The sequence below is a fragment of the Leptinotarsa decemlineata genome, unplaced genomic scaffold (genome assembly GCF_025532065.1).
Source record: "Leptinotarsa decemlineata unplaced genomic scaffold, Ldec_3_MD MMD2_tig00026299_RagTag_RagTag, whole genome shotgun sequence".
Taxonomy (NCBI): domain Eukaryota; kingdom Metazoa; phylum Arthropoda; class Insecta; order Coleoptera; family Chrysomelidae; genus Leptinotarsa; species Leptinotarsa decemlineata.
Genome location: NW_027412676.1, coordinates 11,379,712 through 11,407,108, shown reverse-complemented (window position 1 = coordinate 11,407,108; position 27,397 = coordinate 11,379,712). Strand labels below are relative to the sequence as shown.

Genomic DNA, 27,397 nt, shown 5'->3' with positions numbered 1-27,397 from the left:
GTTCCATCGCGAGTGGCGGACAGTGTATATCACATTGGCCAACCCCATTCAGGTGGTAGGTGCATTTTGAGAATTTCCATCAGTCCTGAGAGTTTCATCGTTCCACTTCGAATATTACGGAAGATGCGGAGGTGTTTCCATTAGAAGTGAGACAAATTCGGATTTTTCAGGACTGAATTTATTCCAGGAAAAAAGTGTATCCGTAATAGGTTGGCAGTTCTGAACACGAATCTGAAGGAATTTTGAGCCTATTTTGCCCCCTAATATGTTTTACCTAAAAATGGGGTGTTCCATCGCGAGTGGCGGACAGTGTATATCACTTTGGCCAACCCCATTCAGGTGGTAGGTGCATTTTGAGCATTTCCATCAGTCTTTAGAGTTTCATCGTTCCACCTCGAATATTACGGAAGATACGGGGGTGTTTCCATTACAAGTGAGATTCGGATTTTTCAGGACTGAAATTTTTCCAGGAAAATCTGAAGGAATTTTGAACCCCATTCAGGTCGTAGGTGCATTTTGAACATTCCCATAAGTCCTGAGACTTTCATCGTTCTACCTCGAATATTACGGAAGATACGGGTGTGTTTCCATGAGAAGTGAGACACACTGTATGTCCAAAGAATCCGAGATATGAACATCTGATTTCACCTGTTGCATCCTACCAGATAGATAAGACTAGATAATTGAACAAGTACTTGCTGAAAATCCAATAAGAAAATCCAGTAAGATAGGGAGAAGAATCTCACGTCATGAGGTATCGAATGCCTTGGAGTGATCAAGTAGTATCAGACTAGATGAATAAAATATTGTAACTTCAATACAGTAAAAGATGTTGTATCCAATTCTAAAAAATTGAAAGCATTTCGGTGAATAACTGATGAGAGACGTAGTTGCCCACGGGATATCCAGTACGAACGAAAATTGAGTACAAAGCATTCCCTTGGTTTTGTCACACATTTCATCACAATAGATCATTTCTCAATAAGGATCTAGAAATTATTTCGAAATGGTGTGAAAGTAACCAAGTTCAATATCAAGTCAGACAATTCCGCTTTCTGCTTCGATAAGTTTGTTGTGGGTTAAAATGGACACAAATTTATCTTGGCATAATCATGTCGCTTGCATTGCAAAGACTGCTTCCCAAAACTTGAAACACTCTTCCGAACCAGAAAACTGTACACACCTCAGCAACTTTTGATGCTTTATAAAGCCCACATCAGACCTTTGGAGTATTGTTCTTATGTATTTAGCGCTGCCTCCAAACATAATCCAGTAAAGAGTCATCTCCCTGATTGGAGACGCGAACATCACGTCTGATAGTCTGGAACATCAAAAAAAGGTTGGAGATTTGTCTCTCTTCTATAGATACTTCACGGAAAGTGTTCAAGTGTGTTGCCACATTTGATTCCACCAAGAGCGGTTCATATCAGAAATTCGCGACGGCCTGTGGCTGCTCATCGTTTTGAGGTTCAACTCATTACACCTCGAATTTCACAGTTTAAGAACTCTTTCATCTGGAGAACTGTGTTTATGTGGAATAAACTTCCTGAGAACGTTCTTCCAAATGGATTTGATCTCCAGTGATTCAAATCCAATGTGAATCACTACTTTCACACAGGCACCGTTCTGAGAGCGGCTTGAGTATTTTCCTGTAGTGCTTGTGTTTTGTTCTTGAAAAAACATCGAATCTGAAGATCAAAACAGCTATTTTGTGGAAAGAAGTTTGCTAACTTTGAACAACATTTCAAATGGTATTGGATTTTTTTCCGTTTCAGGTACGTGAATCCAATTTGGAGCTTGTATCACAAAACCTAGAAACGAAACAGCCCTTAGAAAGTTATACTTGAAACTTCATTCATACCCAATCATAAACGGTAAAAAAATGTTCAGATTCTTCATAATCCAAATGCTTTCAGGAAAATCAATCATTCAATCACACAAGCACATAACTCAAAATTTCGCATTTTTGTATTAAGTCATATTCGTCGACAATAACTGCTGATGCATGACTATGTAAAATCACATAAGTCAAACACGAAACATGAATAGGTTAAAAATGATTGCGTATATATACACATTAGTCGAAATGTTGATTATGGTGGGTATATAAGTCAGACTTATGTAGTTTCATACTACCTATTCTCAAGTGAAAAATCACATAAGTCTGACTTGAGTGATTTTACGCTTAACGTGTGTAGCGTGAATTTTGTCTTGAAGTTTATTCAGGTGTTCATCAGTCTTTGTAAGTGGTACGTACGTACGTAGGTACTTTCTATACCTATTTTTGAAGGTGCAACGATGAGTACTATAAGTAGAAAACTTGTGGAATTAGCTCTCAAATGAAAGGAAGTTTTGAATCTGTTTAAATCTGTTTAAAATCTGTTTAGTGATGATAAGCTTTCTTTAAAACATTTGAACACATTTGTGTCGGGGATAATTATACATGTTTTGAATCGTTTAATGTTCAATCGAGAGATATTTTGAATTATGATAAACTTGTTTCTATACAAATGGTTTATTGTTACTGAAAGAGATGTTTAGAATGACTCGAATTTTATTACCAGGGATGAGTTTACGCCTATTTTCGAATGGTTCATTTTTACTAGGAGATTGACAGAAAACGAGTTTGATAAATGGATGACGGGAGGGGACGTGCACCTCCTTCATCCAAATTCTCTAAAGAAACAATGGATAATGTTCGTACACATTTATTGAATTTCCTACACACGACAGCTATTTCACGAGACAAGAAAATGATAGTGTCTTATCGCTATTACAGTCAAGAATTTCATACTTTAAGATTAACGATTAAACCAAGAAAATTGGATTCTTGTGATGAATCCGACAAATTCAAGCTGGAATTAGATTTTGCTACAGATGATATGTGTGAACTTACTATTGAGAGAGAGACTACCATTTATTTTCAGTCGATGAAACGTATAAACAAAAAGCAAGGGATAAACAAGTAACAAAGGAAAAGAAAATGTCTTGCCGTTGGATGCACTGCAGTGCTTGGCTAACCATTCCTGTCGAATGCAATTGCGTTTTACAAACGCCAGCTCTGGACCTACAATTTAACAATTCACAACAAAACTAACCAAGCATTTTGCTACATGTGCCATGAGGCTACTTACTGCAGCTCGTGGGGCCAATGCAATAGCTTCACGTATTTTCAAACACATCCAAAATCTACCGGATGGTACGTACATTTATATACGTGCGGAGAACAGAACAAGAACTCGTATGTAGCGGCGATGCTAACGTCAGCTTTGCAAAAGTGTCCAAGAATTTGTACAAATGAACATAAATTTATTTTGTCTGGACATTCACACACGGAAATTGATGGTGATCATGCTGTATTTGAAAGAAAAAACAAAAAAGCAGATCTTTGATAGGCCATCCTCATGATTGGTATCAGTTGGTCCGATCGTGCGGGCCTAGATATTCGGTTATTGAGATGACCCAAGACGCCTTTTTAGAATTCTCGAATATGTTGAAAGATACATCAGTGAAACGAAAAAAAAGACGTTGCACACAACGACTTTAAGTGGCAACCGCAAGTGGTACCGCAAAGTACAGCGGACGGTTTGGTATCATCCAATTTAAAACCAGCTTAGATGATTATGAACCATACCAGGAGGTATCGTTTTTACGACAGAAAAAATCCGCGAAATGGTTAGCTGATGGTGGCAATGTCCCAAAAATTAGAAGTACGTTATTATCAATATCTAAAGAAAAGAAGGCTGATCTGTTGTCCCTACTAGAGTTTATTCCACCTGTGTTTCATCCGACTCATCTGTATCGGCAGATCCAGATTTGAATGAGATTGGTGCTGACAATCGTAATGAATGTTCCGAACACTAATTTTTCAAGTGCTCGATTTTTGTTATTTCAGTCTGAGAATTTGAGTATTTTAGTTCTTATCACTTAACTCACTTACTTTTCACTTACTTTTTTCTGGTTGATTCAATCTAAGTGGAAGGCGTTTTTTGTTTTTCACTATGTGGCAGATCACGTAAGTCAATATTATATAACTGTTTCTCGTGGCAGATGCAACACGTCAATCAAATATCAATACATTTTCTTGTGTATTTTGTTTCAAATCTGTGTACTAAGTGTTAAATGCAAAAATTTTCCATCCATCCAAGAATATTGATAGTATGTTGTTTTATTTTTGAATACATCAGTTTTTATCACCTCCTGAAAAGTAGGCATTTTTGACTTATGCGCTTATTCCCTCTATACGCAGAAATATTGAAGATTGTAGTGAAAGTTAATTTTTTAATGAATACTCAAAAAAACTATTGAAGTTTGGTTTAGTGAACAATCAATTATAAAATTCATAGACTCTTTCTATATTCATTATTTAGATGTTCTTCAGTGTTCTCCAATATACGATTCGTATATTGGTGTATATAGAATAATGAAATATATCTGTTTCACCCTACAATAATTAGAGACATGGTATGGAATATGGGTATATCGTTGACTTGTCTCATCTGGGAAATATACACTCACAACTTCCGCGAGTTCAGAAAACCGCAAATAATAATATGTTGGGTAGACAAAGGATTCAATTATTCCATTGTTCTGGTGAGAAATTGCAGCATTAAAATACTGACGGTAGTTTCAGTATTCCAGTTTGTATTCAAATATTAAATAAATACGACAGAATCACTGTTGTCGGAGAAAAAACTATGTGTACTTTTTATTTATACATGGTTTTTCTGATAGAAACGTATTTCCATCAGAGTTAAGTCATTCACGCAAATTCCCATCGTAAAACTACCAGTTTTCCAGCTAATATGACGATGAACATTGGGTTATATTCGAGTCATTTTTATGTATTATTATTCGAATCTGCATTTGTTAACGAATGTACAATATCAAATGAATGTCGGTCGGTCGGTCGGCCAGGCGGTTCAACGCGGGTGCTTTGTTCACTCACTCGAAGTGACTGTCGTGTTGGTCGGTGGTTCAAGCCCTAGTCTGAACGATCGATTTTCATTTGCTATCGTCCAACCCGTGTTAGGAATAACACGTTAAAAGGTAAGACCTCGTTGATCCTTAGCTCGCACAAGTTTCGACTTCTGAGGGTTGTCGTTCGTAGGGGTGCGACAGCTGGTTAACGCAAAAACAGATTAAAAAAGTTGTTAGTACAAGCGTAATATTTTTATACAGTTAGCTGCGTGTTCGACTGGGTTAGCTGAAAAATAAAGATTATGTCAACTATTATTATAGTTATTTATGTATCAAGGGAATTAGGAGGGCCTTAATTACCGATGGCAAAGTTTGCATCGCGAGGGCCTCTGGCCCGAGGAGCAGCAATTGCCTGAGGTTATTGAGGCTCATTAATTCCCGTGGTACATAGATAATTTTATTTCTGACGGATTTCAATAAAATTTTGTTCATTTTTGAAACGGAAAAATGTACCAATTCATTACCTTCCCGGTATATTTGAATCAGGTACCGTTGATTATAGTAGAGTTTTCTTGTTGCTAGGTTGTTGCTATGTTACTTGTTTATAAACAGAACTTTGTTATCAAGCTGTGTTTGCGGTGAAAACGTGTTTTCTACCCCAAATATAATGGAGGATATTTTGAAAAAAGCTGAACAAGCAAGAGAATCATTAATTCCATCGAAAAGTGAAGCCGTATACCAAAAAAAATACAAGATATATCTGGACTGGCTGACACGGAAAAATGTTATGCCGAAAGATGTCACTGAAACTGTATTTCTGGCATATTTTCAAGAACTGGTAAGGAATTTTCTATGTTTTTCGGTAGATTTGGTAGTAATTGTGTTTATTCGTTTCAGTCAGAAACGTATAGTCCGAATTCTTTATGGACTAAATGGTCAATGCTAAAATCGATGGTGACTATACATGAGAAACGAGATATCACCAAGTTCAATGAACTACAGGCTTTTTTGAAACGAAAGAGTAAGAGTTATAAGCCGAAAAAGTCTGCTGTTTTATCTCCTAAAGATGTTATCAGATTCCTAAAGGACGCTACTAATGATATTCATTTATTACATAAGGTAAGTTTTTTCTTATTTTCCTTTTTGTGTGTATTTATTTCCTTTTTTTTGTTATAGGTTGTTTTGATTATGGGTTATTTTGGAGGATGGAGAAGTCAGGAACTTTTGAATATGAAGATATCGGATATAGAGGACCGGGATTCCGTTATGGTAGTGAACGTACCGGAAAGTAAAACTGGTGTATCGAAGAAATTTACAGTTGTGGATGAAAAAGAGTTCTCCGCTTTGCCTTTATTAAGACTTTATATGTCTTTGCGTCCTAAAGGTATTGAACGATTTTTTTTGAGCTTCCGACAAAATAAATGTACATCTCAGCCAATTGGAAAAAATATGTTTGGGAAAATCCCCAGCAAAATCGCAATGTATTTAGGATTGCCAAACTCATCTTCCTATACGGGACATTGCCTTCGTCGCACTTCTGCTACTGCTCTAGCCAATGCAGGAGCAACTATGACTAACTTAAAAAGACACGGAGGTTGGAAAAGTTCCACGGTGGCGGAGGGGTATTTGGAGGATAGCATCGAATTGAGAAATAAAACGGCGCGTATGTTGTCTACTTTGTCATCAGAAGAGGCAGGTACCTCGACTGTAGTGAACAGAAGCTCCAGCCATACAAAAGAAGAAATTGTTTCCAGTGGCGGAAGTAATTTTCAGGGAACATTTCAAAATTGTACATTTATTATTTGTAATGACGTGAATAAATAAAATATGGTTCAGTTTTCATTTCTATTTATTTTTACTTGTGGAAGGTAGAGGGAATTATAAAATCTATAATGTCCCAAGGGAGTTATGACCCTCTTTATTGATAGCGTAACTATGACGATATAAGCTTATAATATCCCGGTCAGAAATAAATATATATTGTTCATGAAAAAAAAAACTTGAAATGAAGAAATGTATCAACAATAGTATTTTACTATGAACGAGTGTGAAATCAATTAACTGTCGAACTGAATTATTTTATAATGAGCACATTTTTCATTTTCGCAGTATTATGTAATATTCAATTGTGTAATGTTATTTAAAATGCTGTTGATCTCAACTTTTCAATTTCTCGTGGAATCATTTTGTAAGTTTTACAACCAACACATGGAATATTGTTGCATTAAATTTAGAGCAATTTGAAAGCATTTATTGGTCTTTGAACTTTTACTATATGTACTGATGTTCAATTATTTGCAAAATGTTTTTTCATATATATGGTACTGATTTCGTAAAATGTTTGTCTGAGAATTGAAATAAAATATTTTCTGAATAAAACTTTTGATTGAAATCAGGCTATGCATGATAAAATATTAATAAAGTTTTCACTTGAAATATTTTTCTCAGAAGTCTGAACTTATGAAGACATTTTCTTAATTTTTTTTGTTGATTTAGTTAAATGTCCTTTCCAGTTCAGGCAACAGTCTGTATCAATTCTTGAATATTTTATTTATGAGGTTTTATTGAAATACGAAAGTGCAATTGCACTCTCTGGGAGTAAAAAGCCGTCTCACATCAACAAGTATTTTCGAATGAACTAGCACTTTTTTCAAGGGTTTTGCTTTGGTAACCCATTTTTGAAAACTTCTTCTTGCTCAAATAGAATTCGTATCTCAGTAATCTACTGAACTATTTTTTTTACTTTCTCATTTTCATCAGTTGTTAATGTGTTAGAATATCCAAATCTTCTCGATATTCTATGAAAAGCTGGTATCACTAGTGAAAATGTTTCTGACCCAGAGTATCACCTTATGGAACTGTCAACTGTCAAACACACAAAACACTTTCAACTTTCAGGCCTCTCATCAATAAACTAAACGTGCTAAATATCTGAAATTGTGAAAATGTTTGAGATGAGTGTACCAACATGGAAAAATAAAAAAATATGAAAATTATTATGTAGCTTGTTTTGAAACAATATCTGAACATGTTCAACAATCGAAAACACATTGAAGAGTACCTACTAGTTTCTTCAACATTTTCATTTATAATATTGAATTTTAGAGTATACGTAATGGAAAAAGTTCTCCAATGGGTGAAGAGAGAAGGAGGCCTGCAGGTGATGGAAAATCTGAGCGCACAGAAAAGCAAATTAATTTACGATGCAATCGACAACTCTCGCTCCTTTTACGTTTCCGCTGTGGAAACAGCAGTGAGAAGCAGGATAAATGTTCCCTTTCGTGTGGGTGGTGAAAGTAGTGAGGAGAAATTGGAAAAGCGATTTCTGGAAGAAGCCGAAGAACTGAAAATGTTTCAACTCAAAGGACACCACTTAGTAGGAGGAATTAGAGCCAGTCTTTATAACTCGATTACGTTGGATGAAGTTAGAAAGCTAGTAGATTTTATGAACAATTTTCGAGAAAGGTTTCAAAATATAAGTTAGAATATTTGATACAATCGATTGTTGATATTACGTAACATCATATGTTCGCACGATTAGTTTTAAATATAATAGAATTTTGAAGGGTTCTTATAATTACTTTAACCAATACCCCATTCAGGATGTTTTCCGAATCAATAATTCCATTCTAAATCCAGCACTGCTCCCAAACATCAGAACTGGACGCGTTTTTCACCAACCAAGTTGGCGTCATCAGAACATGAACTTAAATGTCCAATCCACTTCAGAAATCAAAGAGTATGTTATACAGTAGTCGAAGGTTATTGATAATAGTTACGAATTTTCACAATATAGAATTTATTTCCCATACGTGTTCCACTAAAACAGTAGTGGAAATTTGTAATTATCATCATGAATATTGTTAATTATTTTCACCAAGTGATGGGTGAGTGCATTCAAAATACATGGTAATTTTCTCTGTCAGAAGATATATTATTATTTCCTGGTGATTGAACCACAACATCAATTTTCAAGAATTTAATCGTTTCAATAACAGGTGTAATGTTTTAACGATTCAGAGACACTATTGTTTTAGGTCGACGAAAGAATAATGAAAAGAAATGATTGCATGAAATGATTGAAATTGAAAAACATTAGAACTCTGCCGAAAGAAAGATAAAAAATCTGAACAAGGTTTATTTCATTTCTTTTCGAAAAAAAGTGAGGAATCTCTAATCATAACTATAAAATCCATCGTACTATTATTGTAACGTTTTCGTTTTCACTCACTGCGTATATTTTTGTTTTAAGGTGATCAATGTTTCCCCCTGTATATTGCTCCAGTTTGGGAACTGCAAAAGGTAGTATAGTCCATCCATTCCCAATTGGAGCGGCAATGAAAATAAGAGTACAGTCATAAACATTTCTTTTCTTTGGCCCCTAGTCGCCCAGATAGTTAGTGAACGTGCTATCAAATGTAGTTGAGGAGTGAAGGCTCGGCTAGCTGGACTGGCTGAATACAAATATTTTGTCCGTTTCACAATATTTCTATATCAGTGACGTGTGTTTGTGGGGTTAGGTAGTGTAGTGAGTGGTTTTGCAAACCGATTTTTGAAAACTTTTTCTAGAGATCAACACCAAACTGATATTTTTGCACTCGACGCGCATTTCGCTAACAAGGTTAGCATCTTCAGGAGAAGCGAATTGATATTGAATCTGAAGACAAGGGTTAGCTGTTTATATACCTAAAGTTTTTTGGTGCGATGTGGACTATGTTTGTTGAATGATGATTATCCTAATTGATTTTTCGGTAATTAACTAGTGAAACAACTACCTGCAAATTAATTTGTCAACAATATATAAAAAATCGGACAAAACATCCACAATAACTGTTAGTTATCACCCGAAGACGATTGTGGATACTAACAATCGAAACGTCGTGACATAACTTGGTTTGAAATCTTTTTAATTTTTATTTATCATTTTTTGTTAATAATATTTTAATTTTTATTCTTCAGTTGCCATTAATGTTTCAATTTTTTTATTTTTATTTGTTTGGTTGTTGCTTGTACGTTATTTATTTATACTTTCAGTTTTTTGTTTAATAAAATTGTTATTTTCAGTTGATATTTTTAATTTTTTTCAGGGTTTTTAAATCAATTTATATTTATTAGAAAATGGAAGTCCGAACTGATGAAATACACCACGAAACATTGTCAACCACCTTCTAACAAATATTTAACTGCTTATATTCAATCATTCAAACAAACCATTCATAATTATCTATATTAATTTGCCTATATCATCAATATTCAAGCCCTTTTGAGGTAACATAACTCACAAAAACATTTTATTCCCCAATAGGAAAAATTCATGAATTTTGCCCTGGGTACACACTTTTTCTTATATATTCATATATACTAGTATCAGCTAGTTATACGTCAAGTAGGCTTGAGAAGATTCAATATATATGATCGTATGCTTTGTTATAATTGCATTATAGTGCAGTACGACTTAATATTTATCTCATTAAATAATATGAAATTGGGTATGCCTTTCTTTCATTTCAGTTGTTGCATCCACTCTTTACCTCAGGTTTCCGATCTTTTCCAAATAAGACCTTATAAAAAAGACAGTGGCGTCCTTATTGTATCCTTATTTCATTTAACAGAATCACAGTAATCAGTCCACTCCCATATGCCGCCGACGAACAGCTGCCGGAGCTATTATGCCATGTTTTCTCTTTTGTGAAAAAAAAACAGGGAAAAGGAATAACACTATGAATCCATCTAATTGTGAACGTAAATGATATAATAATAGCAAACACACATACACACATCTCAACAATGGTGAGGTCGTAGCTGCAGTATTCTGCGATTTCTCCAAAGCTTTTGCAAAAGTTGAACTACTATGGCTTAAGAGGAGTGTGTAATGACTGGTTCAGGTCTTACTCAAGTGATAGAAAACAGTAAGTAAAATCAAACGAAAAACTATCACACATGAAGGATATCTTATGAGGCGTATCACAAGGATCAGTACTAGGCCCGATCCTTTTTCTCAATTATGTAAATGACCTGGTGACCCTCTCAATTCAAGGAAGTTTCACCATCTTTGCGGATGACACCACGCTCCTTTGGCATTGAGAAAATACTTCTAATATGAAAGAAACTATCTCTAGTGATTTAGAAGTTGTGAAAAAATGGTTTGACGCAAACTACTTGTGCTTCAATATTTAAAAAACAAACCTACTCACCTTCAGCTGTAAAATTAACAAAGTATACTTGAATGGACAAATTCTTGAGAATGAAAAGCAATCCAAATTTCTGGGGATCTTCATGGATAACAAATTGAAATTTGATCAACATATTTCAGCTCTGAATAAAAAATTGGCATCAGGATGTTATGCACTTCGAATAGTTTCAAATAAACTGAGTTCATCCACATCAAAAATGGTATATCATTCCCTGATTGAGTCCCACCTGAGATATAGTGTTGCTTTCTGGGGATTTTGCAGTCAACAACTTTTTCATTCAGTGTTTGTTTTGCAAAAGCAAGCGGTTATATACTTGTATTTTCATACTTGAAACTGTTTGCCTGATTTACAAAAAACATAACATGGTTGGAACTCCGGAACAAATTACATAACCCGGCAAGTAACTGAAAATAAAATACATCTTCCTGTTCCAAAAACAAGCCAGACAAAGTATTCTTTAATTTATGAAAGTAAAAAGCTGTATAATCACATACGTTACGAAATTAGGAAGAAAAAAAGGTATACAAAGTTCAGAAATCTTGTTAAAGATGTCCTTGCAACTAAAACGTACTACAATCTTGATGAATATTACAATGGAACTTTGCTGTGATTTAATATAGGTGTTTTTTTTTGTTTATATTGACACCTATACTTTAAATTATATTTTATACTGGGATATATATCATTTTATTGCCATGGCACGTGAACTTATGTTCAAATTGTATATATTTGTTATTTACATCTTTTGAAAGGGACTATACAAACTATTTTGTCTACAATTTGTTAAATTTTATTTTCTATTGTTATGTTTTATCTATTAGATATGTGAATTCAGTTTTGCTCAAATTGTGTTTCTGTGTATTTGTCTTTTTGAATTGTTTCTTTTCCCTTATTCTTTGAAGTGCTATATATACATGATTTGTTAACAAGCTTTGTCAATAAGATTGTATTTTCTTGGACAATAAAATATATGTCTATCTATTCGACGTACTGTTTCAGTGTAGTCTCTGTTTGGTGTATATTGGTAAATTCTAGAAAGCTAAAATATTTTTTATAGATGCTTCTTGAGTCTTAGATGCGCACTGATAGAAGATTTTTGAATATTCCAACTGGAGAGCCTCCTGGGGATAAAAATGGGCACGTTTACATATGAAATTACCTTTTCATCACTGTTTCTCCACAACACTCTATTTTCGAAGGCTGAAATTTTATATTTAGTTTCGTTATACGTCGTAGATGTGTATGTAATAAGGAAGGAGTTTTGAATATTTCAACTGGGGCTTCCCCACTGGGGATAAAAATGGGCGCGTTTACATATGGAAATTAATTTCATAAATTACACCTTACGATTTGATCTCCTAGATACATATGAGCCGACATACAAAATTTCCACCTCCGGAGGCTGAAATTTTGTAATGTAAGGATGTTTATCAAAATGGGCGCGTTTGCATATGAAAATTACCTTTTCATTACTGTTTCTCAGTAGGTACCGCAATATTTTCGGAGGTTCAAATTTTGTATTTAGGTTCGTTTTATGTTGTAAATATGCAGTAAGAAAGGATTTTCGAATATTCCGAAAGAAAAGCCAGGCGCGTTCATGAAATTAATATATTTTTTCATCAGTTTTTCTTTCCGGTGGGTGAATTTATATTTAGTATCAGTATTGCACCCGTGCGAAACCATGGCGGGTCGCTAATTGTTGATACCTGAGTTCTGTTTAAATTTCATCAGTTCGGACTTCCATCGTCTGATTTTTTATAAAAATAAAAATGAAAAGTTAAGAGATTCCAAGCCAAGTTACTTCACGACGTTTCGATTGTTAGTATCTACAATCGTCTTCGGGTGATGACTAGAGTGATTCCTCCGAGACATGACTATTTATGGGTTATCCGAGTACTTTCACTTATCTACGCTTTCCTTTTTCCGCTTCACTGGTTTAGTGGGAGATGACCGTTTGACGGGAGTTGGCCATTTTTCGCTTGATGATGGGTTTCCACATGTTGCGTATCTCTACGCTAGCTTGGCTGAATACGTTGTTGGGCAACACGTATGCGGCTTTTTTGAATTTCCTTCTGAACCAATGTTCATCTCTGTATATATTCTCAGCTTGGGACCACTCGATGTTATGTTGATGGGTTCAAACATGCTCTGCTATTCAGATAGAAGGAAGAGGTTGCTGTGTTGACTTTGAGGTTTTGGTGGCTGAGGGGGTTAGTGAAAACAAGTTAGCTATTACATCATTTTGTTCCCCCTTCCTATTATGGAAGTTATTTTCAGCTACATATTTCTATATTTTATTTGGTAGCTCAGATATAGCCATTGTGAGTTTTCAAATTGTCACCTTGTATACTCTTATGATGTACTGTTTGGAACATTTGGTGTAGAAATAAATATTACTGGAGTTTTTTCCCAACACCAAATCGTTATTTTTACACCTCGACACGTGTTTCGATCACCAAGTGATCATCTTCAAGAGGAAGATAAAACCAGAAACTTCTAGCATAAATAGCTTTAGTTTTGAGAAGTTTCTAGTTTTAACTTCCTCTTGAAGATGATCACTTGGTGATCGAAACACGTGTCGAGGTGTAAAAATAACGATTTGGTGTTGGGAAAAAAACTCCAGTAATATTTACCTTGTATACTTTCCATGACTCTGGACATTCCAACAAAAACTCTCTGGAAAATTTGAAAATTTTAGATAGTTCAGATTCAATTTTAGAAAATTCAATGAAAATACTTCGACTGAATATAATTCGGTACGTCGATTCTGCGCAATATACTCCATTTATCATCATTGTAGTTTTCGTCATTTGAAAATTTCTTATTATTCATTTATTCACTCATTCATTTACTCCATTATAACCTCATTTCTGATCGGAAGTACACCTTGCATACTCTGCTTGGCTGATATTCAAATTATGGGGTAGTTATTACTAAGCATTTAATAGGGTATATTAGACTATCAACTAAATGGAGCATTCATCATCTATGCAACACCACGACCTTCCTAGGGTAGAAGATAACAATTGACCTTAATAAGCCAGTGATATATGGATGGGATCCCGGGTATGCGATTATTCCAAAACGCCTTCAAATTGATGATGGCAAATTAATCCTATCCCTCATCACATATTTGCAAGTCACATAAGTAATCCAGTATCATGTTGAAACTACTAGTCCAGGAAATATATTCAGATCATGGGCAAAACTCTACAAGCGGGTAGAAAACTCCAAGGTAAGGAATATTGGCCTCATAAAAGTGGTGCAGTTATTTTTCGTTTTTAAAAACCAGTTAGAAAAATATGTACCTCATTGAAATTATCAAATGAAATCAGATGAGTTATAATAACTTTCCAATATTACGTTTGTGAATCACCTACTGATACGGCCAGTGATGCCACGTCATTTTCATTCTCGTCAGCAGATTTTGTCTCAAAAAACATCAGAATGATACAAATAATGAATACATACTACATACATGGTTATTTTCACTATTGGATGGCTTGGAAAGTTTCAGACCTTACAAAGACAGACACAAGACATTTTTCAGTTTTTTTAAATTTTATCTCCTTTAACTTCTCCCAGCGATACGGGCATCAAAATATCTGTTCTCCGAGGGATATTTTTAGAAGAGGGAACAAAAAGAAGTCACTAGGGGCTAGATATGGTGAATAAGGCGGATGATCGAGCAGTTCAAACCGTAATTCGTTGATGACAACCGCTGAGGTGTGAGCCGGTGCGTTGTCTTGGTGGATTTTCTTTCTCTGCAAATGTGGCAGTTTTCCTACAAGTTCCGCATTCAGCTTGTTGAGTAATGATACGTAGTATGCTCCCGTAATGACTTTTCTTTTTTGAAGATAATTGATTGAAATAATTTCATCATGAATATCTCAAAAAACAGTCGCTTTCACTTTCCTCGACAAAAAAAAATCAGTTTTTACATTTTTTGAAGCCGGTTCCTCTTTGCAGTGCACTGTTTGGAATGTATTTTTGTTTCGGGCGTATACTAGTTTATCCAAGCTTCATCTTCAGTAATTAATCGGCGCCAACTCGAATTTATTGTGCCTTAACTGCGGCAACAGAGCGTTGGAAATGTTCATTCTAACACGTTTTTGGTCTAACGTGTTAGACGAATCAACGAATGTTGATTTATTATGTGACAAACACGTTATTTTGACATGCTCATGACCTCTACTATAATTCGGCGCTCGTCTGGCACCAATTGGTGAACTTTGGCCATGTACACTCAAACAATTGTTACACAAGAACTACAAATCCAAAATGACTGAAACTTAATAATAATAATAATAACGTTTCATATGGATGATCTTAAACTTTATGCCTCTGGAGAGAAGGATCTCCATCAGTACTTCGGGGTGGTGGAAGAGTACACGCATGCTATCGGTATGAAATTCGGGATAGACAAATGTGCAATGGTCCATTTCAAAAGAGGATGATGCGGGGACTACGGAGAGGATGTGCAGCTCGTAGATGAAAGCATACTACTCCATCTGAATGCCGGAGAGACGTATACCCACCTCGGGGTGAAACAACGCCACTCACAAGAGGTAACAGCAGTGTAGTGAAGTGGACTTGGGAGGAGCTGTATCAATTCGACGTGAAGACCCGAAAAATTATGCATCTCTATAGGAGTCTGCATCTCAAGTCGTCCGTTCCACGGTTTCACTTCCCCCGACAACAGGGAGGCCATGGACTTTTGAATTTGGAGTGTCTATATGACAGAATAGTACTGAGTACAGCCTATAAAGTCGTCAGGAGTTCGGATCCCCTTCTCTGCATGGTCCGTGACCATGAGAGAGCAGAAATTGGAGCATTTCTCTTTAGGGCAACTGCCCGAGCAGCTGATGAACTCGGTATAGTTTTCGATACTGAACGAGGTGACCACAAAATCATACCGGCTTGCCGCACTAAGGTAGAAATCTTAGCCGCACAGATGCAGAAGGCTGTCATTCTTGGCTCACTGCACATGCTCAAGGCACATGATTCTCGGACCCAATGATCACTTACGCCTCGGTGTGGGGAGTTGTCATTGGTTGATGATGCTGGCGCGCCCTCCCGAATGTATCGGGCTTCGGGGGATAGGGCCTGACCAGCGAACACTACGATGAAAAATAATAATAATAATAATATAATTTGTTAACGAAAAGAGAATGAATACAACAAATACAATTCTATTGCATAAATGATACCTACTCGATAAGTGAGCAAATACTTGTTTCAACAAAAAATTACTTTACTAAACTACATAAAAAAATCAATCCAATACAAGAATATTACGAAAAAAAATATGACACTCTAAAATTATATATATAGAAATGACAGTCTTATTCAAAAAGCAAAAACAATAATGAGAAAATTTATACAATACAAATTTTTTTGCATATATGATACATGCCCGATAATTGAGCAAACACTTGTCCAAGATAATAGTATATTATGCAACGATCATGTATTGATGGTTATTAAGACACAAGCATTAACCGGGATACGAAACGAGCCGAAGGCGAGTTTTGTATGGTATATGCGAGTGTATTAATAACCATTACTTGAGAGTTGCATACGCTATTTTTTCTAAACCCGATAAATAATGAAAAACTATAAATATTATATTTGTATTGAACACATTTACAGTAATTGACTCATATTTTTTTCAAAAAAAACAAACTTAATGGTATTATCATGGATATATGAAAACTATAAAGATTCTATTTATATTTATATTGAATATAACAACTGTAATTAATCTGATCTTTTAAAAATATTGGAGTCGATGGTATTCCTTCTATATCGCTGTTTTCAGACATTTTGATAATATAGGTACGTAATATGAAAACTGATAAACAACTAAACGAATAAAGCAATCAGTTACTTAGGTTAGAATCAAGGACAAACAAAGGAACAGGATTCTTGATTGAAAAATTATGGGTTTCTATTGGTTGATAATCTGTATCGTTATGAAAAATCTGTATCATAATGGATATCATTATGAAACGGATTATGGTAATATAAGTGTATTGTTAGAGTACGGGTGTAGAAAAAAGTACATTACTTAACTTCCTAATAAATATTCAGTCCAATACAAGAACACCACGAAAAAAAGGAATACGCTTAAAAAATATATATTGGAATAAAGGATTACTCAAAAAAGCAAACACATTTAAGAACATTGTAAAAGTACAAACTTTTTGGAATAAGTAATAGTTATGAAAATAAAAATGAAACCCGTGCGTGAAGAATTAAAAAGGCGAGTAAAATAAAATAAAATGAAATGAATCAGTTGAAGAAATTTGGTTCGACGATCTCATTACATTTGACTTTTGGTGTTTCTTATATGAATTGTTTTACCTTACTTTTAAACAAGGTAAAGTTGGTTATTTCTTTAATATGGTCAGGAACAAAATTGAACGCCTTGGATGCTATATAAGAAAATAATCGCTGTAAGACAGATTTCCTCATCAGTTGAACAAAATTATGGCTTTTTGGGAAAAAAGTTTTTGGCTTTCTACTACTCCATCTTGATACAGAAAAATGTGGGAGTCTTCCATGGAAATGAAGGAAGTAATCAATTTTAAAAGAATTAACTGTTTACATAGATGTGTAGATCATGCAGAAAAGTAACTTTCAGACACAAATCTGAAAGAAAAAGCCTCCTGAAACAGCTACTTTCATATAAACATTGAATTTGAAAATTTTAACATAACTGGTGCAAAGATTCAATCACTTGGCTATTTTCTTAAACAAACCTTTGATTTCGAAAAAGCAGAGGCAACTAAAAAAAAATGCAAATAATTTCGATAGAACTATTATTATTATTATAAATTTTAAATAAAAATAATATTATAGAAAATACAAATGGGTACAAAAAATTACTTATTGATCTAAATGGGGTTGTCAAACACTTATAGCCTACATTTTAGTATGTCGTCCTCCACGTTCAATACAAATTATGGTCCTTCCACTCATAAATCATGGATTTATATTTGCACAGCACTCGAGAATGGTATTGTATGTCATGTTGTATGTCAGTAAATGGTCTACTTCAGTACACTTTTTGTTTCAGGTAACCCCACAAAAAAAAGCCTAAAGGCGTCAAGTCGGGTGATCTAGGTGGCCAATAATGTTCCCAGTTACGTCCAATAACTTTACCTCTGAACATTTGTTGGAGGGACTGTTTTACAGCAACCGTGTGATGTATTGGTGCGCCATCAAGCTGATACTATAGGTCGTATTTAATATTTGAAGGCATATTATCTAAAACTTACAAACCTCATTATTCAAAAGGTTGAGATAACCGACGGATGATAAATTTTCCCTAAAGAAAAATGGCCCAATTATTCGGTCGTTAAGTATCCCATACCATACATTAGTTTTAAAGGAATACTGATCACCACATTCAACTGTGAAATTGGGATTTTCTTGGGCTCACCATCGGCAATTTTGAGAACTTACCGTTCCATTTGAAGAGAACGTTGCCTCATCTGTCCATAAAATTTTATACGGAAACTTTACATTTTCTTTTCTCTCTCTCCTTGAAACCAGAATGAACACCCCAAACGGACATCAAAATCTCGTTCTTTTGATAGGTTAATAAATTTTGGCTTGTAAGGCCAAAATTTATTCTTTAATAAAAATTTCCTAACACTTCATCTCTTGTAATCGGTATTTTTTATAATATCGGTTATGCTCGTTTGCCCGTGTTCAATAACTTTTAAACAAATGTTAAGTTGGGACTCCTCATCATATTTACTTGAAGTGTGCTTTTTCTTGATTTGCTGCGGATCCTGTTTCTCTGAATTTCGACATTATCCTTAACACAGTAGTATGTTGAACATTTTTTCCTGGATGCCGTTCATTAAAAATGTTAACTACTTGCCGGTATAGTGTATTCTCACCACATATTAAAACTATGTCTATTCTTTCCTGAAGAGACAAAATTATTGCAACAATAACTGTTAAAAATTTGACAAGTAAATCAACAACTTGACACTACCATATGTTTGTCAAGACCTACTTAAAAATTGTATTCAACGTGATTAAGCATCCTTAGCGCCCTAGTTAGTATTTATACATAATCTGTAAATACTGAATATTGAAATTTCAATGTGATTTCAACTCTAGTAATTTTATTAATACTTATTGCTTTTTCGAGTTGTCTGCTTTTCCAAAATTGAAGGTACTGAAGTTTGTGATTGAAACTTTGCACCAGTCATGTTAAAATTTTTATAGCACATTTTTAATTTCCCTCTAAAAATGTCCGTATAAGTAGAAATTTATCAGAAGAGTTGAACTCCATGATGAGTTTGTTATGTATACATGAATTGATGACAATTAACCGAACTTGTTTTTTAAAATAAAGGAGATCTGTCAAAAATAAGCAAAACGTTACCTTCATCCTAGTTGCATAAAATTTGGCATATGGATATAAAATTGCCGTAGACACAAATTTTTCAAGTAACTTTTTGTTAAATTCGATCTAGAAATGCACTTTTTCAATTTTTTCAAAAAAAAAGTTGAATTTGACAAACACTGAACGTCAGTGGGTCGCAGTTGGCCACATCATTTCGAGTTGAATTTAAAGCACAAACAAGTGCCAAAGGAAGTTAAACTTCATTGAAACTTTTCGAAAAAAGTTTCCCATATGGTACGCACTTTAATGGTGACACTGTATATATAAGTAATTGGTTTTTTCCAAGTTATATAGTATATATATATATATATATATATATACAGTGTGTCAATTTGAAAACTTCCCACCCTCAATATCTCCCTTCCAGTACATAATATGAAAAAATGGTCAGACAGGTCAACTTTATTTGCAAGGGGGACACTCTGAATGAATATTTTCAACCCTCGGGGTTCAACCCCCTAGGAGGGGTGGATGTTACCCTCAGAATTTCAAATGGAAAGGGGGGTCAAGTGGCACATCATTTTGAAGGGCATTCAATTCGCTTGCCGACGGTGCCCTCATTTATTATTTTCCGATCAGCAGTATCCGAAAATGTAGTTCTAAACTAATAGAAGTAATTAGAATTGGCCTATACTAAAATGCCTGGTTATCAAGTTAGTATGCAAAGAAATACAATTTATTGACTCTCTTATAAGTAAAACTTGTGATGACGGGTCAGCTTTTCAACTTTCCATCAGGGGTAAAATTAGACAAGCCTCAAAAAATTTACATTAATTAGTTATCTGATTTCGGTGACTTTCATTTGGGTTTATTATCGGATTTAAAACTCTTATCCCTTTTTTGTTACTTCTGCTATAAAAAGTATCGTTTTTTGAGCAAAAAAGGTGTTCATCGCATTCAAGCCATTTGGTAGTACTATCATTTCAGTTTCATTTGTTGAGCTGATCAGCGATACTTCAGAAAGTGTATAAATTGTAAGAATGGTTTACACTATCCAAGACCGAATTGAAATAATTTTTATTTATGGAGAGGTGGGCAAGTGCGCACGAAGGGCGGCATCTCTTTTTAATGAAAGAAATCCAAATCTTAATATAAGTCACCGGTATGTGCTTGATTTGGTGACAAAGTTTTCCGAAACTGGTTCGGTGAAGAATAAAAAAAGGAATAACCCCAGAGTACTGAATGAGGATGCTCAAATTGAGGTGTTGGGAACATTTGCTGCAGAGCCGACTAGCTCCTTACGATCAGTAGCAGAACAGACGGGAATGTCACACGAGACTGTAAGGAAAGCACTGAAAATGCACAAATTTCATCCATATAAAATGCAGATTCTCCACGAGCTCCATGAGGATGATTATGACAGAAGAATAGAATTCTGTGAAATCATGACTCTTCGAATCAATGCTTTACCTAATCTTCTGTTCAATATCTGTTTCAGTGATGAATGTTCATTTTTCCTGAATGGCAATGTTAATAGGCAAAATTGTCGCTATTGGAGTGACGAAAACCCTCACAATTTTCGAGAAGGACATACACAACACCCACAAAAAGTTAATGTTTGGGCTGGTATTCTTGGAAATGCCATTATCGGACCTTTATTTTTTGAAGAAAACTTGAATGGTGATCTGTACCTAGATATGCTTCAAGCACCTATCGATCCACTTATAACTCACGAGCTCGAAACTCAAATTGATGCACACGGTAATTTACTGTTGCAGGAAGATTTGTTACATTTCCAACAGGACGGTGCGCCACCTCATTATTTTCGCCCCGTCCGACAATGGTTGAACGAGCGATTCCGGGAGAGATGGATTGGCAGAAGGGGATCAATTGAGTGGCCACCGAGATCACCGGATTTGACTCCATTAGATTTTTTTCTTTGGGGATATCTCAAATCTGTCGTTTATAAAACACAGCCCACTGATATGGATGACCTCAAAGGACGAATTACAGCAGCATGCCGGTCAATTAGTGGTGAAGTTTTCCAAAATGTTCGAGAGGAGTTCGAAAACAGACTGTATTACTGTTTAGAGCAGAATGGACAACATTTTGAACATATTATCAGATAAAGCGTAACAAGATGGTTGAAATTTGTTTTTTGCAATTTAGTATTTTTTGTTTGCACTCGATGCGTATTTCGTTAACTAAGTAGTTCTACATTCCTCTCACATCCACGAATTCGAATATTACTCAAGGGTTGGAACGATGCTACCTAGTACGATGCTCACCTTTTCCAATAGTCCATTACAATCATTTGTTTTGAATACCAACCTGAATACCAAACATCTAGTGCGGGCGAGTTTTAATCATTTATTCTTATTCACTTCTAATCACCGTTCGTTTGGAACGTTATTGTTCAAAAACTGCTCATCAAAAACTAATGAAAAAGGTATCATTGGCAAGAGAATTGAATGCCCTTCAAAATGATGTGCCACTTGACCCCCCTTTCCATTTGAAATTCTGAGGGTAACATCCACCCCTCCTAGGGGGTTGAACCCCTAGGGTTGAAAATATTCATTCAGAGTGTCCCCCTTGCAAATAAAGTTGACCTGTCTGACCATTTTTTCATATTATGTACTGGGAAGTTTTCAAATTGACACACTGTATATATATATATATATATATATATATATATATATATTGAACAAAAGAGGTCCCAGAACACTACCTTGAGGCACACCATATTCATTAATTTCTTCCATAAAAATACATAGACAGGACTTGTTTTCATTTAAAGCTTCATCTACTTTCGTGGTTAGGGCCAGGATTGCATCTTCTGTTGACGTGTTTTCTTTAAAACCAAACTGCTCTACAGATAAAATTTTAGGGAGTAACTTTCAACAGATGGACAACGAAAATCACTAGCTTCAATCTACGAGTGCTGCTATTTTCATGATGAGCTCGAAAACTTTTCAAACCACCCTTGGTCATTCAATAAACTTAGTCATCGGTAAATTCTAACTCCCAAACAGTCGAACAGCAGCTGGAAAGCCACAGCAGTAGATCTACTGCAAAAGCAGTGGACCTGGTAACACTGGACATGGCGCTCCTCCGATGTGATTTCTTCTTCATATGCAGTTAATGTATCCTCTATATTTCACATTGTGACAACTGTTATTACCTTACAATTCCAAAGTTCACTTCTAACACTTCATATTTTACATTTCTAATTTTACAAAAATTAATAATTTACATTTCGATAATGGTAGGGTCAAAATTAGGAGAAAAACTTGATGATATAACTGCATTTTCAGAAATTAGGAAGAAGATTGCATTAACTCTCAAAACATGACAGTTTTCTGTTTAATTCGGTATATGAGCGATTCAAAAATACTAGAATTTCGTCAAATTCATTCGTTACGATAACTCGATATAACCTAATGGTTTCACCTACGTACGAGTATGTTACAGTATTGATAGTCACATGTGGACACTCAATTATCATTCGAAGGGTCAAAGGGGAATATAGATTGATATTATTTCTCTGAAGATTTCTCTTTGGAGTTGTATTTGGCTCTGGTTATGATTGATGTGTATATCAAATCAATAATTCATTCGATTGCCAACAGAGCGTATTGGGAATTGCCAGAATTGATTTTGAGACTGGTTGTTCATTGCGGAGAGACCTTCATAACGATATCAATACAGACATGTAGTTGCTGAAAATAATATAAACAATAGAAACTTTGAGAGTTCGCTGAAGTTAATGATGTTTTTTACTCATTCAGATCTACTAGTTGATTGTAGTAAATTCTACTTGATAATATTTTTCTGGATTATGATATACCGAAAACCTTAATCCTACTTTCTGTTCGGGATATTATCTGAAATATTATGTATATTTTTGGTCAAATCTAGTTTTTATGGAGAATATGTAGCATATGTAGCAAGATTTTATATATACGTGTGCTGTGTTCTCTTTTTTGACTGTTCCAATATCATTTGAATTGTGATCTGACTGGAATGAAATTATAATAATAATTATTATTATTATTATTATGAGATATATGAGTTTCCTGAAACATTCAGTTAACGATGGAATAATAGGCATAGCCACCATTTAGGATGAAATAACTCGCATACAATATGAAAAAAGATCTGAAAAATTTTGTATTCATCTCGCAAAATATATGAAAAGTCGGAGAATATTCCATTATTTGATAAGATCTTCACTTGAATATAATCGTATAAGCTTGAACACAAATATTCTGAAAAGCAATTTTTTGATTATTATAATTCTGGAGAAGCCAAAAAAATGCTCATCAGAAAGAAATTTTGTGATTGATTTCCGTTTTAAAATGTTTTCGTTGTATGTCGAACTATGTCGATAGTTCTTGAGAAAGCTAATGAAGTTCAGTTGAAAAAACACATTGATAATTTCTCTATACTTTCAAGAACAACAATATCAGAGCACGTGACGCCAACAGTAATACAGTATTCAATTCAATAATGTTATTGATTCTTGGCCATACAGCGTGACTCACGGTCGATGGTAGGTTAGACGTTTCTGGAAAACGCAAAGCATAATTTTTCTGAAAATATCACCTCTCACATTTCCTTACCTGTTCTATCGATCTAAAATATTTTCAGCATTGCGGCGTTGCCACTTCCATCAAAAAGTCCCAGCAACTTTATTTTTTTCAATGGAACACCCCGTATATTAATGCATTTTTGGAATCGCTCTATATTTTGTTGATAATGTCCTATGCCTATCTCTATCTGTTTTCGAGATAAAAAATAAATTGTGCTAAATATGGTCCAAAACATAGCCTTAATTGAAATTAAGTACATCAGTACTCTCAATTCATGAAAAGTTGATATTTTGATGATAGTTTGGACAAACTCGAAATATTCGAGTTTGTCCACCAAGAAATCGACTCCATATCATACAGGGCATGCTAAAATTACTATTATTTCCATTGTGCATAAAAGTACTCAAAAGTTATTTTTTTTCAAATGAAACCCCCTGTTTATTACTCGGTAAATTGAAAGATGGTGAAAAATGCTTCAAGCTGATATATCATGACCCTATACCTGAATCGTCAAGTTTTCTCAATAAAGTCGCTTCTTCTAGAAACATTATTTTTTTTTGGATTTGGATTTAGGTAGCAGTGGAATTATCAAGCTTATAGCAGTTCGGATACTTTTATAAGTAATTTACAAAGTGTTATCGACGGTGTTTCGAATCATCTTCCAAAGTGAATGCAAATATCGATTATTCAAACGAAGTTCTTATGAAATTATTTATTATACACATGAACAAAGTGATCAAATCATTATCAGAACGTGTAGAAAATTCAACCAAATGTATCCTGAATTAACACCAATGAACGAGAGGAAGTTTGTAAGGTTACAAAATAATTTCCTTATCTATGGCTCAAAGTTTCCAGGGAACAACTGTACCAAAAATCAGTCATTTCTAGATAAAAAGTAAGATTTTGTGGGGTGAAAGATGCGAAAGTACAGACAATAACAGAATAGGATGATTCAAAATACCAAAGTTTAAACAAAATATCACATTTTCACAATAAATGCTAAAAATGTTGTCTATTACATTCTAAATACTTTGAAATATTTTTTTCGACGCGACTTGTGGTTGCTTTCTCAATTTCCTGGGGATCCAGATCTTCAATACTCCGCACTATTCGCCGTCGCAATTCTTCTTTCGTAGGCACTGGAGTACTGTATACCCTCTCTTTTAAAACACCCCATAAAAAAAAGTCAAGTGGCGTGAGATCGGGTGGCCAATCCCACGGCCCTAAACGCTCAAACCAACGATCGTCGGAGAGTTCGTCAAGTTTCCTGGAAATTTCCTGGGTGGAATGAGCTGGCGCTCCGTCCAGTTGAAACCACGAATTCCTATATTCCTCTAAAGGCAAATTTTCAAAAAAATCGGTTATAGTCGTCATTGATATTTGGAGATATCTCTCTGCATTCAGTGTGTCTTCATAAATGAAAAATCTAATTTTATTGTTCTTCAGAATACAGAAAACATTCAGGTCAAATTTTTCTTGAAAACCCATTCCTTTTGTAACATGAGGATTATGATCAGCCCTAAAATGTTTATTCCTTCTATTGAAAATACCATCCCTCGTAAATTTTGATTCGTCGCTCCAAATTATTTTTGACAAAAATTCCCGATCTTCCCGTGTATGAATCAAAAGGGATTTACAAAAATTCATTCTACGTTTGAAGTCTTCTGCTTTTAGAGCCTGAACTTTGGTAAATTTATACGGATGCATTTCGTGATTTTTCAAAATTCGTTGTACTGAAGCATTTGATACACCTAAATCTTTTTCTGCACTGCGAATGGAAGCTTCTGAATATGCATAAAAATATGCCAAAACGTTAACAGTATTGTCCTCATTTGAAGTAACAGGTTTTGGTAATGTTGAAGGCGCTTTCAACATGGAGCCATAGTTAAGAAAATTATTTTGTAATATTACAAACTTCCTCTCGTTCATTGGTGTTAATTCAGGATACATTTGGTTGAATTTTCTACAAGTTCTGGCAATGATTTGATCACACTGTCCGTGTATAATAAATAATTTCATAAGAACTTAGTTTGAATAATCAATATTTGCATTCATTTATGGCGATTTTTTGAAACACCATCAATAACCATTTATCAATTACTTATAAAAGTCACCAAACTGTCATAAGCTTGATATTTCCACGGCTACCTAGAAATCAAATTCTTTAAAAATTATTTTTTGTACAACTGTAATTGAAAATCTCTTTGATAGAAACACTTCAATCAGAACACCTACCAAAAAATCATTTGAAAAAGTTCACACATGCAGTTCGTGCTATTGATAATATTAAATCTCTGTGAAGTTACTGACGATGTTGAAGTAGTATTCAGTCCAACTGTAGAAAGTCCTTCATGACTAACCAATAATCCTCCTTAAAATAACGTGAGTTGGCGTATGTAGTTGTAACATATGCCTTGTAATCCAAAGATCGTGGGTTCAAATCCCATGGACCCTATAATTTTTTTTATTATCAGCAGTAACGTTATTCAAAAAAATTTGTATGATACATTTGTTAAAAGTGATTTTTTTCTGGTCGTCAGTTTGCTCCACTTGCTGACGCTCGTTTTGCAATAATCCCCACTCACAAAATGAAATGCCACTTTCAACACTTGTAGGTAAAACGTGAATAACTATTTTTCCACAAAAACGGCTTTATTGAGAAAACTTAACGATTTAGGTATAGGGACATGAATATCATCTTGAAGCATTTTTCACCATATTTCAATTTATCGAGTAATATTCAGGGGGTTTCATTTGAAAAAATGAACTTTCGACTACTTTTATGCACAATGGAAATAATAGTAATTTTAGCACGCTTTGTATGATATGGAATCGATTTCTTGGTGTTATTTGAATATTTCGAGTTTGTCCAAACTATTATCAAAATATCAACTTTTCATGAATTTAGAGTACTAATGTACTTAATTTCAATTATGTTTTGGACCATATTTAGCACAATTTATTTTTTATCTCGAAAACAGATAGAGATAGGTAGGTATAGGACATTATTAACAAAAAAGTATTAAAATACTAGAGCGATTCAAAAAATGTATCAATATACGAGGTGTTCCATTTAAAAAAAATATGATTGCTAGGACTTTTTGATAGAAGTGACAATGCCGCAATGCTGAAAATATTTTCAGAAAAATCATGCTTTGCGTTTTCCAGATACGTCTAACCTACCATCGAACGTGAGTCACGCTGTATATGGCTGTCAAAAAATGTTATATCACTGATTAGTATCGTATCTCACCGACCGTCAACAAAAGGTTACCATAGAAGAAAACAGCCCATGTGAGATGCCATATGTGAAATAGAAC

General features: G+C 34.6%; 3 protein-coding genes across 7 annotated transcripts in view; 2 read left to right on the top strand and 1 right to left on the bottom strand.

The window, feature by feature from the left end:
- Positions 1-8,490, top strand: part of LOC111507255 (phosphoserine aminotransferase) — a 45,782-nt gene extending 37,292 nt beyond the window's left edge. For all 4 annotated transcript variants that reach the window (XM_074180605.1, XM_074180603.1, XM_074180604.1 and 1 more), the window contains one exon: positions 8,026-8,490. In XM_074180605.1, the coding sequence (XP_074036706.1) occupies positions 8,026-8,404 (379 nt within the window). In that variant the 3' untranslated portion in view covers positions 8,405-8,490. The remainder of the gene's footprint in view (positions 1-8,025) is intronic.
- Positions 1-27,397, bottom strand: part of LOC111511253 (Diuretic hormone 44 receptor 2) — a 329,140-nt gene that overhangs the window by 195,717 nt on the left and 106,026 nt on the right. The window lies entirely within an intron of this gene.
- Positions 5,397-6,885, top strand: LOC141484907 (uncharacterized). Its single transcript, XM_074180606.1, has 3 exons — positions 5,397-5,758; positions 5,818-6,039; positions 6,097-6,885. The coding sequence occupies exons 1-3, from the start codon at positions 5,588-5,590 to the stop codon at positions 6,742-6,744; spliced, it is 1,041 nt and encodes a 346-aa protein (XP_074036707.1). The 5' UTR covers positions 5,397-5,587; the 3' UTR covers positions 6,745-6,885.

Coding starts and splice junctions, on each gene's coding strand:
- LOC141484907 (XM_074180606.1), top strand. CDS start 5,588: ATGGAGGATATTTTGAAAAAAGCTGAACAAGCAAGAGAATCATTAATT. Junction 5,759..5,817: donor TGGCATATTTTCAAGAACTG/GTAAGGAATTTT, acceptor TATTCGTTTCAG/TCAGAAACGTATAGTCCGAA. Junction 6,040..6,096: donor ATATTCATTTATTACATAAG/GTAAGTTTTTTC, acceptor TTTTTGTTATAG/GTTGTTTTGATTATGGGTTA.